This window comes from Lissotriton helveticus, chromosome 10 (genome assembly GCF_964261635.1).
Source record: "Lissotriton helveticus chromosome 10, aLisHel1.1, whole genome shotgun sequence".
NCBI lineage: Eukaryota > Metazoa > Chordata > Amphibia > Caudata > Salamandridae > Lissotriton > Lissotriton helveticus.
In genome coordinates this window covers 86181966-86201699 of record NC_136071.1, presented here as the reverse complement: position 1 = coordinate 86201699, position 19734 = coordinate 86181966, and the positions used below count along the sequence as shown (strand labels likewise).

At 46.7% G+C, this 19734-nt stretch overlaps 1 protein-coding gene across 5 annotated transcripts in view; it reads left to right on the top strand.

The window, feature by feature from the left end:
- RBBP6 (RB binding protein 6, ubiquitin ligase) overlaps nt 1–19734 on the top strand; it is a 418994-nt gene that overhangs the window by 166311 nt on the left and 232949 nt on the right. For all 5 annotated transcript variants that reach the window (XM_078664816.1, XM_078664819.1, XM_078664818.1 and 2 more), the window contains exons 8-9: nt 3787–3959; nt 10017–10120. In XM_078664816.1, the coding sequence (XP_078520942.1) occupies nt 3787–3959; nt 10017–10120 (277 nt within the window). The remainder of the gene's footprint in view (nt 1–3786; nt 3960–10016; nt 10121–19734) is intronic.

Below are 19734 nucleotides of genomic sequence, written 5' to 3'. Positions count from 1 at the left end.
ACCGATCCATAAGGCCTCCCTACAAATGCTAACTTTGAAAACCGCTTTCCTGGTGGCAATCACCTCGCTGCGCAGGGTGAGCGAGCTACAGGCGTTAACGCTACAAGAACCCTACATACAAATTCACAACGATAGGGTGGTGATGAGAATGGACCCACACTTTATGCCAAAGCTGGTGTCCAAGTTCCACATCAACCAGACAATTCAAATACCAAGTTTCTTCCAGAAACCAACAAAAGCTGAAAGGGCACTGCACACTCTGGACGCGAGACGTGCAGTCATGCATTACATTGAGAGAACTAACAATCACAGAAAAACAAAACAGTTTTTTGTGTCATTTGCTGAGTTTCATGGGAAAAGCTGTTACTAAAGGGACAATTGCACGATGGATCGCGCAAGCAATACAATTCTGCCACAAACTAGCTGGACAAGAACTAACTGAAGGGCCACAGGCCCATTCAACCAGGAAAAAGGGAGCTACAATAGCCTTATTGGCAAACACTCCCATTCAGGACATATGCCTGGCGGCAACATGGGCTTCTGTGCACACGTTTACGAACCACTACTGTGTGGACATACAAATGAACAAGGAAGCACAAGTGGGACAGAAGGCGCTTCAGCACATATTCAAAAACTCAAGCTCATCTTCCACCCAGCCGCCACAATGACCACAAACCGCTACAAAGTCTATGCACAGCATAGTGAATCCAGAAAGATTCACGCTGCAAAACGAATAGTTTGTTACCTGTTGGTGTAGTTTTGCAGCTTGAAGATCTTTCTGGATTCACTAGCGAACCCACCCACTTCCGCCAGAAAGATGAGGCTGGAGAAAGAGGAGGTAAACAAAAAAAAAGAGACTTTAATAAAACTTCAAGGGAAGGAGCGGTAAAAGAAAAGATCGAAACATTGCCAAAAGGTGGGACGTCGGCGCCCACCTGAGCTACGAAAAAAAAAGAAACTACGAATCCGGACCCAACCACTAGCCGGCGGAATAATGCACAGCATAGTGAATCCAGAAAGATCTTCAAGCTGCAAAACTACACCGACAGGTAAGAAACTATTTGTTTCTTCCAGAAACCAACGACAAACGCAGAAAGGGCACTGCACACTCTGGACGCCAGACGAGCAGTCATGCACTACATAGAGAGAACTAAGGATCATAGAAAAACAAAACAATTGTTTGTGTCATTCGCAGACAGTTTCATGGGAAAAGCAGTTACTAAGGGGACAATTGCACGATGGATCGCGCAAGCAGTACAATTCTGCCGCAAACAAGCTGGGCAAGAACTGGCAGAGGGGCCGTGGGCCATTCAACTGGGAAAAAGGGAGCAACAATAGCCTTCCTGGCTAACGCTCCCATTCAGAACATATGCCTGGCGGCAACATGGGCTTCAGTGCACACGTTCACAAAACACTACTGTGTGGACATACAAATGAACAAAGAAGCACAAGTAGGACAGAAGGTGCTTCAACACAAATTTAAAAAACCAAAGCTCATCTTCCACCCAGCCGCCACAATGGTAACAAACCTCTACAAAGTCAATGCACAGCATGGTGAATCCAGAAAGATTCACGCTGCAAAACGAATAGTTTCTTACCTGTCGGTGTAGTTTTGCAGCTTGAAGATCTTTCTGGATTCACTAGCGAACCCACCCACCTCCGCCAGAAAGATGAGACTGGAGTAAGAGGTGGTAAAAACGGGTCAAAAGACTTAAACAGACTTGAAGAAAAAAGCGGTGAAACAAATATTCAAACATTGCCATACTATTCGGAAACAAAACAAACGGAGAAAAAAAGAATCCGAAGATGGCGCCCAAGGGTGGGAGCTTCCGCAGGAAGCATGCCGACGTCACAGGAAGGACACCAAAAGGTGGGACGTAGACGCCCACCTGGGCTACGAAAAAAAAAGAAAACCAAGAAAAGACTACGATTCCTGCAATGTGCGCTTTTTGAGACCAAAACTATTTTTGTTTTTGACAATGTTTGTTAAAACGGTGAGGGCCTGGTAGCTACCACACCAATAGAGTTTTACAAAATCCATGCAAGTCATGCACTGACAAAACCAAAAGACTGGCCATCAATTTCAGACCTACTGGCTTATCGAATGCTTGTTTACCCCTGGTTCTTACCCCAGAATACCAACTCTCACAAATAACTACTTGCCTATAAACCGATAACTCCATTTCCTCCCATAGGATTTTCTTGACTGCTTTTCTTGAAAATTGTTTTAAATGCGGAGTAGCTTTGTATGAAACCTTTAAACACTGCAAATGTACTAAAAGTGAATTACTTATCTTTGGTCTAGGGATGTCTCAGTGTGATATCTAGGAATATCACACTGATTAGCAAAAGTCACTCAAAGTAATCTAAACAGTAACGTGCAGAGTAATCTGTATAGTAACTGAAAAGTAATTTCAAATTGTTGACTTACCTGTAATCCAACTAACTGCATTTGAACCTGCCTTAAACTGTAATTAACTGCATAAGAATTTGCAAAGTATTATTTCACTTACCTGTACCAGGCTTGGCTTGGTTCGAGAAACAAAAGAACTAAATAAAACATTTTAATCGAACAAATTGGTCTGAGTTCAGTCTTTGTGTGTGACATCATTTGCTGCCTGCGTGTGTACAACAAATGCTTAACACTACCCTCTAATACAGCCTTACATCTCACCCACACTACTACAGAGAGTAAGGTGGTATCTACTTTAACCTCTGTCTACCTTTGGGGTTTCACTGGACTCTATGTACACTATACCTCATTTTGGTATAGTATATACAGTGCCAGCTTCCTACAGGGTGACAAAATCAACACAGTGGGCTATCAATAGTACAGAGTAGGAGTGAGAGCAACATAGAGCTCTCAGGGGAGAAGCTCAATACTGTGAATGGAAAAGCATACTAGCGCAAGCGCAACATGGAGAGGTGGCTGGGAGAAACATGTGAGAGAGCAACAGGCAGCATGGCGGTTTTAGAAGGAAAGTACACAAGTGAGGTGAATGAAAAGCATATGCACTTGCATGGAGAGCTTACTCAAAAACCAATAAAAAAAGGCAACTGAATAGTAAGCAGTGGAAGGACACAAGTATTGAAACCATGCTCCAGGGGTGGGACAAAACTAGAGGAGGAAGGAAAGACCACAAAAAGCGAGCATGTTAATGACAATGAAGCCAAACAGTGCAAAGCAAAGGATGAGCACTAAGCCCAATTTAAGCTGACAGTAGGTCTTTTTGGAAGCATACAACTTGGACTATCTGATAGGCGAGACCTGAAGTGCATGCTGTCAGAGTAAAGTCCTACTTTCAAAACCAATTTAGTGTTAATCTGTAAAACAGTTGTTTTTTTTGTTTTTTGCTGTATTCGAAAGCAAAAGTCCATAAAGGAATTTAAATGGAAAAAGGATGCTTTTTGGGCAATCCCCCCCCCCCCCCCCCCTCCCCCCCTTAACTTTTTTGCTCCTGTACGAAAGTGTCATGCTAAACCGTATCCAGTTTTGCCAGAGGTTTGTTAAATTGTGCATCGATTATTCAAATGGATTTAAAGTTAATAGCAAACTAGAAATTTGCTTTGTTTGGAAAGTGCGGCTGAAACATAATTACAGAACCCCTGTTTACTTTTTTTCCAAACTGTCTGTGTAGAACATATTGCTAATTGATTTCCTAAAAATGCAATATTGCGATTTTCTACTACTGGAAACTACACTTTATGAAAACTACTGCTGCTGCTTGGTGTAGCCTTATATTAGTTAACCTTTGTCTTATCTGTGTCCACTATTTGATTTTTTAGAGAGGCTTATGCAATGGGGAAGAAAGAAAAGCCACCATTTCTACCTGAAGATCCTTCCTCCTCCTCAGATGATGATGACCCAATTCCTGACGAGCTGTTATGTCTTATCTGCAAAGATATAATGAATGATGCTGTTGTCATCCCTTGTTGTGGAAACAGCTATTGTGATGAATGTAAGAGCCAAATGCAGTTGATGGGGGCATAATATAGTTGTGTTAGAGGCATATGAGCTGCAGAATACATACTGTGCATAGATGACCACCTAGTGTTGGGCCCAGATGTTTGCAGTTTTTTTTTGTTCTAGAAAGTCTTTGGAAGTCACAGGATAGGTGACTCCCTCCTTTGGATCATACTGCGCATGGACATCGGCTCCATCCCCAGATTGTATTTTTTTCTGCCACCGGGCTCGGATGCGTTTCCTGTGCTCCGTGTTGGAACCGATTTCCTTCGGCGCGCAATCCTCACCAGCTTTGACGGTATTGTTTCGACCGCCTTTTCCAGTCGACGCTACTCTTCAACTCCGAAGTCTTCGATTCTGGTCGTCGACGAAGACCTTCGGGCCTACCTAGGCCTCCACTTCCAGCTCATGGAAAGGACGCCATTTAAAAAGTGTCCTCTATGTAGGTCGAAGTTTCCCCACACAGACCTACATGAGGTGTGTAACCTTTGTCTCTCACCGGAGCACGAGGCCAAAGAAGACGATCCGGGACCAAAGAGTGCGGAGAACAATGGCTCGTTCATCAGCTCCGATTCTAGATGACCTCTTCCAAGAGGGCGTCGACGTCCCAGAACAACAACATGGCGTCAACAGCAACTCCGATGCCGAAGATTCCGAAGTCGAGGACATCACTCCGGCACAGAGGGTCGTAAGTAAGAACGTCGACCCGACCCTTCCCCCATACATTAAAAAAAGGCTTCGGTCACACCCTCTGGCTCGAGTGCACACCAAGACACTGCTTCCAAAGCCCTGCCTTCGAGCTCGGCTAAGAAGCCCACTAAGCCTTCAGGCGTCGTGGGCCCGAGTCCGCCTGCACACGATGCCGGCGCACATCTACCGGCACCGAGAAAGATACCATCGTCTGCTTCCACGACCGCATCGAAACAATCGGCCCCAAAACCTAATGTTAGCTCCTCGGCACCGAAACCACACTCGGACCCAAGCAAACCCGCTTCGGAGTCGAAAAACCCATCGGATCCGAAAAACCCATCAGAAACTAAAAAACCATCGGAGCCGAAAAAGGTACATACTTCCGTGGCTAAAGACACTGCAAACAAGCTTCAAAGCCAAAAGAAGCTCACAGCTCGGTGCCAAAAAAGCCCTCCGCACCAAAGGATCTGCCTCCCGCAGAGGACTTATTTCATCCAGACCCTGCACAAAAGACTTTGGTTAAGGATCCAAACACTGGTCGACTAACTTAGTTAAAAAAAATCGACCACTGGACACACCTACACCTCATCCAAAGAAGGACATCGCTACCTCTCCTCTAAGGATTCCTTCTCCTCCTCCTCTGTCCTCCACATACACCATCACCGCCTCCTCCCCTACCACACCACTCCCCCTACACCTTCTCCCATAGCAGATGATGACAACAGGGATGATAGCTCTGATGACACAAGGGGTGGTACAGATAGTGAGCCACCAGATCAGTCTATTCCTCCGGGCTCACCTAACCCTTGGAATGATTATAACACTCCTAACGTCCCTCAAGACGACATATATCCCTCTAGGCCTTCCCCACCAGAAGATACTATGGATTTAATCAACTAGTACATAGGGCTGCACAATACCATGGGGTTGACCTACATACTGACCCTGTAGAAGAAGACTTCCTAATGGATGCCTTTGACAATGCACAAAGGTCCGCGTCAATTTTACCCATGCTTAAGGGAGTTAAGCATGCTCCAGAAATCTTCAAAGACCCAGTTAGAACTCGGGTCATCAACCCACGGATAGAGAAAAAATATAAAGCTGCCCCTTCAGATCCAGCCTATATTAAAGGCCCAGCACCATTAGACTCTCTTGTCGTCTCTATTGCACGCAAAAGAGCAAATGCACAAACATCAGGTGAAACTCCCCCACCAGATAGTCTAAGCTCCTTGACGCATCCGGTAAAAGAACTGCGTCTCAGGCAGCAAACATGTGGCGTATTGCCAATACACAGGCATTATTTGTAAGATACGACAGGGCACATTATGATGAATTAGAATCTTTAATGCAGCACCTCACCGATAAGTATAAAAACAGGGCAAATGAGCTTATACAAGAGGGTACAAATATCACAAACACCTCTATTCGTTGTGCACTACATACAGTAGACACTGCCTCCAGAGCAAATAATACCAGTGTTCTGTTGCGCAGACATGCATGGCTATACATTTCAGGGTTCAAACCTGAAGTTCAAAGTGCCATACTTAACCAGCCCTTTGAGCGACACTTATTCGAACCTAATGTGGACGTATTCCTTGAAAAGATGAAAAAGGATACCGATACAGCTAAATCTATGGGAGCCTTGGAGTCGCAGGCTCCCAGACGCTCAGTTCGCTGCTCATCTTACAGAGGCGCCACAAGGGGATACTCTTCAGACACACCCTCTACTTCTTACAAATCCCCCACACAATCCACCTATAGTAGGGGCTACCAAAAAGGCGGTTACAGAGGTAACGACAAAGGCAGAGGTAAAAACAACTCCCACTCTACCTCCACCCCTGCCCAATGATTTCCCACCCCTTCCCCCGCCGCATTCCACTCCTGTCGGGGGAAGGCTACAACAATACCTGCCAGCCTGGAAAAACATCACATCAGACAGGTGGGTGCAACAAATAATTCAGTTAGGTTACTGTCTCGAACTAACATCCACCCCCCCAAACATACCACCCAAACAGCGTCCAATGTCACAAGAACATTTGATACTGCTCAGACAGGAGGTTATATCCCTCATGCAGAAAAATAAAATAGAAATAGTTCCACTGCATCAGCTAAACAAAAAAGTATACTCCCTGTATTTTTTTTAAGTCCAAAGAAGGATGGATCTCTGAGGCCTATTCAAAACCTCAGACCCCTAAACTTGTACATACAATCAGACCACTTTCATATGGTTACAATCCAGCAGGTCCTTCCACTCCTTTTACAAAACAACTTCCATGCCACTATAGATCTCAAGGACGCCTCTTCCACATTCCTATCCACACAGCGCACAGAAAATATCTCAGATTTGTACTAGACGGTCAGCACTACTAATTCAAAGTACTTCCATTCGGAGTCACAACAGCACCAAGGGTGTTTACCAAATGCCTAGCGGTAGTAGCAGCTCACCTTAGAAGACAGCATATTCACGTCTTCCCATATCTAGACGACTTGCTCATAAAGGCTAGCTCATACAGCCTGTGTGTACAACACACACACGCCACAATTCAACTACTCCACGACTTGGGATTCACAGTAAATCACACCAAGTCACATCTGCAAGCGTCCCATGTAGAACAATATCTTGGTGCTACAATAATCACCGAATTAGCACTAGCCTATCCCAAGTGTACAAACTCTCCTAACAAAATTCAAACCACAACACTCTCTTCCAGCTCGAGTGTTCATGCAGCTCATAGGAATGATGGCATCTTGCATATTCATAGTACCTCACGCAAGACTACAAAAGCGTCCACTTCAAGAGTGCTTAACACACCAATGGAACCAGGCTCACGGTCAATTAACAGACCTAGTTTTGGTAGACAGTCTGACTCATCTCACTCTGCAATGGTGGAGCACCAAAAACCTTTCAAAAGGCCGACCGTTCCTAGAGCTAGTTCCTCAAATAGTCATAACAGCGGACGCATCGCTCTCCGGCTGGAGAGCTCACCTACTGCATCACACCATGCAAGGCAGGTGGACACCACAATGAAAGTCACTCAACATCAACCACCTGGAGTTACTAGCTGTATTTCTAGCCCTAAAAGCATTCCAAAAGCAAGTATCAGGCAAAGCTGTCTGAGTTCGCACAGACAATATGACAGCCATGTACTACATAAACAAACAAGGGGGAACACACACTCTACAGCTCTCTGTTAGCGCAGCAGATATGGAAATAGGCCATACCACTAAAGATCTTTCTCTTAGCCCAGCATGTTCCAGGAGTACAAAACACCATAGCAGATCTGCTAAGTCGACAGACACAGCAGATCCACGAATGGGAACTTCATCCACAAGTTCTTCAACCATTCTTTCAACTGTGGGGACAACCTCAGATAGACCTCTTCGCTACCCACGAAAACGCAAAATGCCCAAGCTTCTCCGCCAGATATCCACACCCGCTGTCCAAAGGCAATGCGATATGGATGAACTGGTCTGGAAAATTTGCGTACGCTTTACCGCCTCTCCCACTACTTCCGTTAGTAGTACGCAGACTACAGCAACATTCCCTAAGACTCATTCTAGTTGCTCCAACTTGGCCCAGACAACCGTGGTACACCACGCTGCTGCAACTTTCTATGGTACCACACCAGAAACTATGCCTATCTCCACGCTTATTAACGCAGAACCATGGAGAGATCAGACACCCGGACCCAGCTCAGCTCAACCTAGCGATCTGGCTCCTGAAGTCATAGTTTGGTTACCTTAACCTCCCTTCAGACTGTATGAACGTTATTATTGAAGCTAGATGTCCCACCACTAGAACATGTTATGCAGCCAAGTGGAAACGGTTTGTAATATACTGTCAAAACAACCACATCAATCCTTTAGATGTGTCTATTCAACACATCATAGGATACCTATTACACCTTCAAAAGTGTCATTTGGCATACACGTCTATCAGACTGCACCTTGCTGCCATTGCAGCATACCTACAAAATAGACAACATCTATCTCTTTTTAGAGTGCCTGCCATAAAGGCTTTTATGGAAGGACTCAAAAGAATAATCCCTACCAGAACACCACCTTCACCGGTGTGGAACTTAAACATTGTTCTCACACGGTTAATGGGACCTCCCTTTGAACCGTTACATAAATGTGAATTGCAATTCCTAACTTGGAAAGTAGCTTTCCTAGTAGCTATCACTTCTCTCAGGAGAGTTAGTGAATTACAAGCATTCACTATTCAAGAACCCTTTCTGCAAATGCACCATAATAAAGTGGTTCTCCGTACTAATCCTAAATTCCTTCCAAAAGTAATTTCACCCTTCCATCTAAATCAGTCTGTTGAGCTGCCCGTATTTTTCTCGCAGCCACAGTCGCAGAAAGAGCTCTTCACACCTTAGATGTCAAAAGAGCATTGCTTTACTACATTGAAAGAACACAAACATTTCGTAAAACAAAACAACTTTGTGTTTTTCACCATCACATAAGGGTAACCCCATATCAAAATCTGGCATAGCTAGGTGGATTGTCAAATGCATACAAATTTGTTACCACAAAGCTAAACGTACGTTATCTATTCCTCCTAAAGCCCATTCTACGAGGAAAATAGGGGCTTCAATGGCATTTTTAGGGAACATTCCCCTAGACGACATTTGCAAAGCAGCTACATGGTCTACACTGCACACATTCACAAAACACTATTGTGTGGATGTTGAAACTAAACAAGCTACTGTGGGCCAAGCTGTACTAAAAACCCTGTTTCAAACCACGGCAACAGATACTGGTGGTCGCCGCTAAATGTGGGTACTGCTATACAATCTATGCACAGTGTGTAATCTGCAGCTCATATGCCTCGAACGGAAAATGCTACTTACCAGTATGCATCTGTTCTTGGCATGTAGAGCTGCAGAGTTGCGCCCGCCCGCCTACCTTTATCTGTTCCAGTATTATCTTAATTAGATACAAATTACATAGACATCCTTACTTTTCTTGTAAAACTCCATCACTTCCCTAATGGCGAAAAACAATCTGGGGATGGAGCCGATGCCCATGCGCAGTATGATCCAAAGGAGTCACCTATCCTGTGACTTCCAAAGACTTTCTAGAACTAAAACAAACTGCAAACTTCCTGGCCCAACACTAGGCGGCCATCTATGCACGTTTTGCAACTCTGCAGCTCTACATGCCAAGAACAGATGCATACTGGTAAGTAGCATTTTCCTTATGTTGAAAGCTATTAATCATGGGTTGTTCAGTGTATATAGGAAACTCTGCCAGTACATCCAAATGTCTGTTTTCAGGCTGTCTTATGCATATATATTTGTGGCACATTCTAATGTTATTTCAATCGGTCCCTAACCTACAGCTTTGTTATCCCCAGGTATTAGATCATCACTGCTAGAATCGGAGGATCACATGTGCCCAACCTGCCATCAGACTGATGTTTCTCCAGATGCTTTAATAGCCAACAAGTTCTTACGACAGGTATTGTTTCACATTTAAAAATACCGTTCTTAACCTTTTTTCTTTAGAAATGCATTGTCTGGCCCTTCCTTCTCCAGTTTCAAAATATAAAACAGGTTTTTGGTTGAAACGATGATTTAACAACTTTAGGCAGTTCATATTTGTGTATCTACCGGACAGCACACTGTTGTTTTTTGCTGCCTGATTTTGACATTGCAAAGCACTGACTGTCTCTTTTTTGCATTCAAAAGGTAGATGTCTGACTCTTCAGACCCTCATTGTCTTTTTAAGTCATGTGGCCGTGTGTTTATCATGGCTTCCAGCAATTTTCCATCTAGATTTATATTCACAGCCTATTTGGCTGTAGACACACATGCCCTGCATACTCATCCCTGCTAGTGTTGGGCTCTGACGTTTACAACTTATTTTTCTTCATAGAAAGGCCTTAATGTCATGTGATCCTGTGACACCCACCCCCTCCCCCTTCTTGAGGTAATGCGCTTGGTCACAGGCTCCATCTTCTGATCGTTTTTCTCAACATTCTGGTTTGGATGTGTTCTTTGAAGCTTGCTTTTGACGCCCTTCCTCAAAGCCCTATAGACCCATAGAAGCTAACGCTGTATTCGATTTTTAGCCCGCAAAGTGGTCAAGACATTGGTGACGAGTCCCCGAAGGACCGTCTATTTGACTACTGTTTTCCATCCAGAGAATGTTCTGGGAGGGGTAATGGAAAGGACTCCATTTCAAAGTTGCCCTCAGTGCAATGCCATACATCCACACAAGGATCTACAGCTGGCCTATAACTTGTGTCTCTCCGGAACACAACGACCAACTCTGTGCGATGTGCTAGCAGTTTTACTTTAAAAAGTCTTTGCATTACAGTTGGGTACGACAACTTGTCCACAGTATAGAGTCCACCGCACAGCTAAAGGTATTGGAGGGAGTAGATATTGGTGCAGATGAGGAGGGAGAGTACGAGGGAGGCATGGGCAGGTAGCCCGCACTACGTTATCAAGAAAAAACTGAAGGTGCACTTGTTGTGAAGTTAGTACGCGCAAATCAGAATCTGTTCCAAAATTACTTATTTTTATTTAAATTGATCTTTAGAACTGGCACACAGCCAATGTGCTTCGTTCCCGATTTTTGCCAGAGGGAACTTCGTCAGGGCTCCTCTGTATAAAGCTGATCTGTAGCAATGATAAGTAGTTAAAATATAGTTGAACCTCAAACGGCAGAATTGGCCACAGTAACACTGTTTTGTGAAGTCTAGTCTAGTGGAATAGAAGAAAAGAGAAGATCCAGTAAACTCTTTTCCGTCAAGGTACTTTATTGAAATGACAAAATGCTATATGCGCTAGTAAAGTCGCGTCTTCTCCATGAACGGCATAATAATCGGCAGGGCATCAGGAGACTCCAACAGCAATGATGAGGGCCTGCCATCTGTCTTCTTCCATAAGGGTATCGACGTCGAGCCAGAAACAATCACGGGCCCGAGTACAACAAATGCTTTACACTGTCCTTGGGTACTGCCTTACTGCTCGACCAAGCTACCACTTTTGAGAGTAAGGTCAGCCCTGACTTTAACCTCTGTAATACCTCTGGGGATTGTGGACTCTATACACACTGTACCTTACTTTGGTCCAGTACATATAGAGCCACTTTCTCACATAAGGATGCACTTGGCAGCAATCGTATCGTACACAAGGGGAGAAACAGGAAAGAGTTTCTTCACATCCCATGTGGTCAAAAGATTCCTAGAAGGAGCAAAGAGGATAGCACCCCCAAAGAGGGTACCACCACCCGCATGGAACCTCCATGTGGTTCTAGCACAAATGATGAAGGCACCATTTGAACCAATCCACAAGGCAACTTTACAAATGCTCACACCAAAGACAGCGTTTTTAGTGGCAATTACATCACTACGTAGCATAAGTGAATTACAGGCTCTAACACTACAAGAGCCCAACAGCCAAATACATAATGACCACATTGTCATGAGAACTGATCCACATTTTATGCCAAAGGTGGTATCAAAGTTCCACGTAAACCAAACAATACAAATAACAGAGTTTTTTCAAAAACCCAAAGACACAAGCAGAAAGAGCATTGCACACCCTGGACGCCAAAAGGGCAGTCATGTACTTCTTAGAACCAAGGACTGCAGAAAAACAAAACAGTTTTTTGTATCATTAGCTAACCGTTTTCGTGGACGGCCAGTCACAAAGAATATCATTGCAAGATGGATTGCACAAGCCAAACAGTTGTGCCACAATAGATCAGGACTTACAAGGTGCACCGCACGCTCACTCGACAAGAAAGAAAGGCGCAACAGTGGCTTTCCTAGCAGATGCACCTATTCAAGACATTTGCCAAGCAGCAACATGGTCTTCAGTGCACCTGTTCCCAAAACACTACTGCGTGGATATTCAGGTGAATAAGGAAGCACAAGTAGGACAAAAGGTCTTACAACATATATTCACAAACCAACCCTCATCTTCACCCAGCCACGACAAGACTAGCAATCCGCTACAAAGTATATGCACAGCATAGTGAATCCAGAAAAGATTCATGATGCAAAACGTATAGTTTCCTACCTGTCTGTGTAGTTTTGCAGCTTGAAGAATTTTCTGGATTCACTAGCGAACCCACCTCCGCCAGAAAGAAGAGGCAGAAGTAAAGGAAACAAGAACGAAACATGGGTGAAAAAAAACAGAACCTAAAGATGACGACCAAGCATGTCTACGTCGCAGAAGGACATCAAATGGTGGTATGTCGACGCCCACCAGGCCACGAAAAAAAGAGAAGAAATACTACAATTCGGCACCCAACCACTAGATGGCGGAATAATGCACAGCATAGTGAATCCGGAAAATTATTAAAGCTGCATAACTACACCGACAGGTAAACTATAAGTTTATACATCTTTTATCCTGTCAATGGCTGTGAAAAAGTGCCATCTTTCTTGCATTGGTATGCCCCCACTTTTTTCTAACTGCTGATGTGCTTTGACTGAGTGTGTTCCTTCCCTAAAACTGTGTTGAAACCAAAACCCAATTGGCATCTCTGCCCACCTGTCAGCCCCTAGTAAATGGTACCCTAGGTACCCAGGGCATGGTGACCAGAGAAGACCCCTAAGGACTGCAGCACTTATTGTGCCATCCTTATGGGCCCTGTACCCTGGCACCTACACACTGCCTTTGCAGGCTGAGTGCCTAAGTGCAGAACTACGGTACAAAAGGGGGTGGTGATGGACGGAACATCTGAACCAATCAAACACTCACACCCAGTCAACATATCTGGGTTTAATCCATCACCGTTCTTTAGGCCACTCTGCCACCCCAGTTCAGACATGGCTATATGCAAATCAGTCTGACCCTGTGCCTCATGGGAACAGTCCAGCCCGAACTGCCAAGCCATTCTTTCCCTGGACCGGAAACAAGCTTCCGAGTCCTCGGCAGTTCGGGCTGGACTGTTCCCATGACCACCCCCTTAAGTACAGAACTAAACAGTCGCACAAACCCACTGCCCTGACATACATCAGTCACCCCTCTAGCTGGGTGCCCTATGCCATTGACGTGGGCACAGGTGCATGAGCCCTGTGCGCCTACAGTGCCCAGGTCCATTCCTGGGCACTGTAAGTGCAGTGATGCCATTAAGAGTATATGGTGCTGGGAGGTCTACATTACGAACTTCACAGCACCATTATGGCTACTCTGAAGACTGACAAGTTTGGTATCAAACTTCTCAGCACATTAAATCCACACTGAGGCCAGTGTGGGATTTAATGAAAAATGCACCACAGACCTAACCACAATCCACATCTGGACTGAGAGGCTGCCTAGGCTGCCACACAGGAGACATGTTGCTGGACCCCTGGGAGGAGAGCCCCCTGCTCTCCTGGACCTGCAACAATGCACATCCTGGGCAAGGTGCTAGGTTTCCTCCCCCAGGATGGGCAGGGGGAAGCTCCAAAGGCCTGCTGTGAGAAGTTGGCCTGATGTGCAGTGTTCACTATTCTAGTGATCACTATATATCAGTCCAAACAACCCTTATTGATGATTGGTTGTAAGTCAACCTTATAGACCAGCTATCCTAGTAGCATGGATACGAGCAGTCTAAGGCTAAGACTCTAGAGGGCGTGTTAAGCCAGCTGTTTTACCATCACATTACCCCTTGAACACCCAGTGAAAGGACACCACACAAGTTGTTATGAAAATAAACAGTGTATTTATTTATAACAAGACTACCCTGGCTCTTTATGAGACAGGGAGCTAAGCACACAACAAAACTCTTATAAAAATACTTCAAGTCGCACAATTTACACAAATGCCCGAGGGGCACGGAAAACCATATACTACAAAAGTGGAATGTGAATTACTAGCAGGTAAGTAACGATTCTCAGAGGCTTTAGAAACGCTAGGCCTACAATACTGAACTCAGGTTAGGAGCAGGAGGCCTAGGGACGCCACGTGCAGAGTGGGAACTCTCACGCGTAAGGCGGGAAAAAGCCTATGGAAGCTAGAATTCACAAAGTTAGTGTTCTCGGGCGAACCCGACTAGGTAGGTCAAAAACGAAAGTGGATCTGGACCCTTGGATAGTGAGGCTATGCTGAGGCCCAGGGGCTGCAGCTGCATAGGTCTGAAAAGACGTCGGGATTCTCCGTTGACGAACCAGGAGCCTGAAGGAAAGGAGTTGCTGGCAGGCGACCAGTGAAGATTGTTCGGGTGATCCAAGCCTGGATCGAAGATAGATGACACCTGAAAGCAGAGGGGACCAAGTTCGTGACTACTAGCCAGTAGTCAGGTGGCACCAGGAGGGCACCGGATGATAGTCACCTCGACTAGGCGAGTGGGCGACGCTGGGCTCTGCAGTCTCACGGACCAGGAGGCGTTGTCGGCGACCAGGATGGAGGTGCGAACTGTCCCACGATGGATGATGCTGTCGACGTCGCTGGACCCAGGATTGGGGCAACAAGTCTTGGCAAATTCAAGCCCACGCGGTGGACCTAAAATGGCGTCTGGAGTGGACCAGGAGGGTCCGGGGTGCTCCTCTTTCGGAAGGGAGCAAGGGCCGGCCTGGAGCAACCAGACCAGCAGCAGTGATGTAGTCGGGCGTCGTTAGGAAGGCCACAAGCCAGCGGGCTAGTAGCCAAACAACGCGGTGAGCAGCAAAAAGCAGAAGGGCCCCACGCAGATCGTGGAGATGCTGGGAGGCTGAACTTCGGTGCTGGAGCTGCTCAGGGTCGGGGCTTCTCGGACCCCAAAGCACTCACCAGGGGATTCCTCGGCGGTCGTGCTGGAAAGAAGTCGTGCAGTCTTGAAGATGGCCGGTCCCTCGAGGTCTCGTCGCACCCACGGTTCTCAGCTTAGCTGTAGAGGTGGGTAGAGGTCAGAGGTGCCAGAAAAGCCGGTTCTCGTCGAGCTGGGCAGTCGGATTCCGGAGGAAGGAATTGCAGCAGACCGCAGTGTTCTTAAGATGGTGCCTGCGGATGCAGGGTGACTACTCCTTAGTCACAAGGGAGAATCTTGAAGAAGAAATCTTGAAGTCCTTTCGTAGAAAGTCGTGTCTTGATTCCAAAGATGATCTAATTTGGAAGGGGGCCTGCTCCTACCTTTATCTTGGAAAAAGGGGCTGGCACGCGACTAAGTCCTGCCCTATGGGTGGGACCAGGAGGGGGGTGGTTACACCCCTCTCCTTTGGCGGGCTTTCCCCAGCTCAGGGGCTGGTGTGCCCCTGGAACTGGTTCAAGCCGGCCTATGCACAGTGAGCACCGGGGTGCCACTTGCAGTCACCTTCCTCTGTAGCCCTGCCTACCTGGATTACACAAAACCCTGTCTGGGACGGTGCTGGCACCGCCCCTGGCAGGAAACCCTTTGTCCTTGCCTCCTGCTCTGGGAGGACTCCCAGCAGCAGGAGGGCAGACTTGTGTCTCGGTGGCAGAATCCATTTTGTGGATGCTAAGGCTCTGTCTGACTTTAACCGGGGTTATAGGTTACATACATGTCGTGTCCCTCTAGAAGGGTGGAATGCTAACCCCGTCGCCAGAATTGGCGAGGGGTTAGTATTCCAATTCGTATGACACCTTACTCGACATGTTTTGATAAAGCGATACCAGAGTTGGCATATAACCGCGAGGATTATAATGCACTTAAGAGTATATGGTATGCGATATCATGGAAACGGCTAAGGGATGGATCCCGAAAGCCGCAGACAGGCTCAGCTCATGCCAGGGCACTATCTCACACGATTCCAAGCACTCTGCCTTCAGGATTGTTAAGGCCTGCCATAGGAGTGACTGATAGGAGATCTGTGTGTCCATTTTAGGGTTAGATATAGGTATACTATATCTAAAGCAAGGGGTGATTACACCACCTTGCCCCAGCTGTCGTGCAGCCAGTTGTGTCAGATTTGGATGGCCAGCCAGGGGTGGCATAATACATGCTTCAGCCCCTGGTAGGCCCTGGGTACACCTATGCCCTGGATACCTAAGGTATACTGTACAGGGTCTGATAAGGTGACTCAGTATCCAATTGGATATGTACCTAGGGTACATGGAATCCATTTTAACAGAGAGAGCAGTGGGCCTGGGGTCCTGAATAGCAGGGCCCCAGGTCAACTAAGTCAGAAAACCAGCAAAACACCAGGCAAAAAAGTTGGGGGCAACCATAGTCAGGGATCTACCTTCCTACATAACCCCCCCCCCCAAACGAAAGGAGATAAGGCTATCCTTGCCAGGTAAGCCTATATTGCCCGAGTGGCCATATAAGGAAGTACCAGCACTGGCATGGTTACCCCCTATCTCATGGTCCACTAAGCAATCCCTCACCCTAAGGGTATCTGAGGGTCTCCACCATAGGGAATCCCTACCTGTGGTGTGTTTTGGCAAAGGAAAAGGCTGGTGCTGAAATGGAGTACTGAAGTGAGGCTCCACTAATTTTGGGCTCAGCTTCCTCCAATCATTTTCCACCATAGAGGCCTTTCTTTCCCAGACTGAGTTGTTTTGGGCTCTCAGGGTCAACCTCTGGCTACCTACAGCTGGAGGTTGGGTCCCTCTGTTTGGCTTACTGGAGGGACAGGTCAGGTTTGGGGCCCTTAGGTCCCAGGTTTGGCTGTGCCCAACAGTGTCCATCTGTGGGAGGTCCCTAACTAAGTTTAAGGGGGATCCCTCAGGAGTTTGTTTTAGTTTCACTTGGCTAGGACTACTAGCTTCAGTGCCCTTAATCTGCTGATTGGGGAATTCTTTTGGACAGGGGGCCCTTTGGGGTCCACCACTGGCCTCCCTGACCTCTACAGCCCTGGGCTGACTGAGGCAGGGTAGAGAGGGGCAGGTTACCTGCTCCAGACTGGGTCCCACCTTGGAAGGGTCCACTGACATCAGGGGTTCTGCCAGGCTAGGCCTGACTACCTCTGGGGCAGTTCCTTCACAAGGGGTCAGATCAGTTCCCTGAGGAGGCTGATCCTTTCCTAAAGTCTGGTGGGAGGGAGATTTCTCTTCCTCCTCAATGCTCTCTGTCTGAGTGGAGTGATCCATAGTTTCAGGCTTCACAACACTGTCATCTGTCTGAGTTTGAGCTGTGGCCATCACAACTCTCCCAACCTTTTCAGGAGGGGGCTCAGTTTGGGTGTGGGCTGTGACCATTACAGCCTTGACAACCTGTTCTGGGAAGGAAGTTGTCTGAGATTGGGTTGTGACTGGCACAACCCTCCTGACCTGTTCAGGGAGGACATCTTGGACTGGGGCTGTGGCTATCACTGCCCCACTAACCTTACCAGGGGAGTTTACCATTTTAGAATGGGTTTCTTGCTCTACTTCAGCCCAGGCTGAGAGCTCTAAATCATTCCCCAGTAGGCAATCTACAGGCAAGTTTGGTGACACTGCCACTCTCTTGTGGCCAGTGACACCTCCCCAGCTGAGATTGACCACTGCCATGGGATGATCTCTCTGTACTCCATCAATATTGGTCACCTGGTATGTGGCACCAGGTAAAAGTTGCCTTGAGGGGACTAGACTCTCAGTCACCATAGTGATGCTAGCCCCTGTATCTCTATAGGCCTCAACTTTTATACCATTGATGAGGGGCTCCTGTCTGTACTTGCCCAAAGTGTTGGGACAAGTTGTGAAGTTGGCAAACCCCATGCCAGTCTCACAGACAAGAGTATCTAAGTTTGGGGACCTGGTTAGGCCAGGGTCTCCAGGAACTCCCAAAGTAAATGCACCCAAATTCTTGGGGGCACTCCCACCACCTGGGGGATTACTACTAGTAGTAACAGGAGGCTTGGGAATGTTACTTGGGGGTATGTTCTCCTTATTGTTATTCTTTGGGCAACTGCTGTCAGTTTTCAAATGACCCACCTGTTTACAGGGATAACAATAGGGTTTCTTCTGGTTATCAGAAGGATTCTGGGACCCACCCCCCTCAGAGGATTTTTGCTCTTGAGGCTTGGTTGATTCCTTTTTCTGGTCACCACCTTGGTTCTTAGGCCTAATCCTGGTTCTGACCCATTTGTCTGCCCTCTTACCCAATTCTTGTGGAGAGGTCAGATCAGAGTCTACCAGGTGCTGGTGTAATAACTGGTTCTGACAATTATTTAAGACTTGCTCTCTCATAATAAGATTATATAATCCTGTGAAGTCAGTAACCTTGCTACCCAGTAGCAGCCTTCCAAAGCCTTAGTGGCACAATCAACAAAGTCAGACCAGTCCTGAGGGTGAGTTTTCTGGGTGTCTCTGAACAGCAACCTTTACTGCTCAGTGGTTAAGCCAAACCCATCAACCAGTGCATTTTTCAGGACCTGGTAATTGTTAGCATCCTCAACTCTAGTAGTGAGGAGCTTATCTCTACCTTTGCCATCAAAGGAGAGCCACAGTATAGCTGCCCACTGACTTTGGGGGATGCACTGTACAGTGCAGGCCCTCTCCAAAGCAGCCATCCATTTCTGGATGTCGTCCCCTTGTTTAAAGGGGGGCACTATCTTTGTCAGGTGTTTAGTATCTAAACCCTTCTCTTTTTCTCTTGGGAGATTGCTGCCACCAGTGGGAGCTAACCCACTCATCTGCTGCTCTCTAGCAAAAGCAAGCTTCTCTTTGGCCAGGGCAAGTTCTTCCCTTTCAATCCTCAGAGTAGCTTGTCTCATCCTAGCTTCATGCTCCATTCTCTGAGGGGAAGTCAATCTCCTCTGGGGAGAGTTCCTTCTCCTCTGAGAAGAGGCATTAGAGTGCAGAGATCTATTGGAGTCCCTAGAAAGAGATCTATCTCTCCTAACTCCAAGGTTAGGCCTACTTAGGGTCAGTACTGGGGGTCCCCCAGATCCTAGCCCAAGCAAGTCTAAGTTGGCCCTAGTTAGCCTTCTGACTACCTCAAGACCTTTGTCTACCTCGTCCCCAGAGAGTTCCTCTTGATCCTCCTCCTCAACTGCATTGGCAGTGTTGGGGAGGTCTGGATCCCCAGAGGTACCCTCTAAGGCTGGCATATTCTCGTGTAACTGAGAAATCTTTCTGGCATCATATGTCTCTAAGAGACCTATCAGAAAGGGAATGGTGGGGTTAGACCCCTGCTTCAGTTTCCTGGAGGTACAGACTTGTCTCATCTCCTGGAAACTGAGAGCTGCATATCTTGAAGTGACCTGTGGAGGG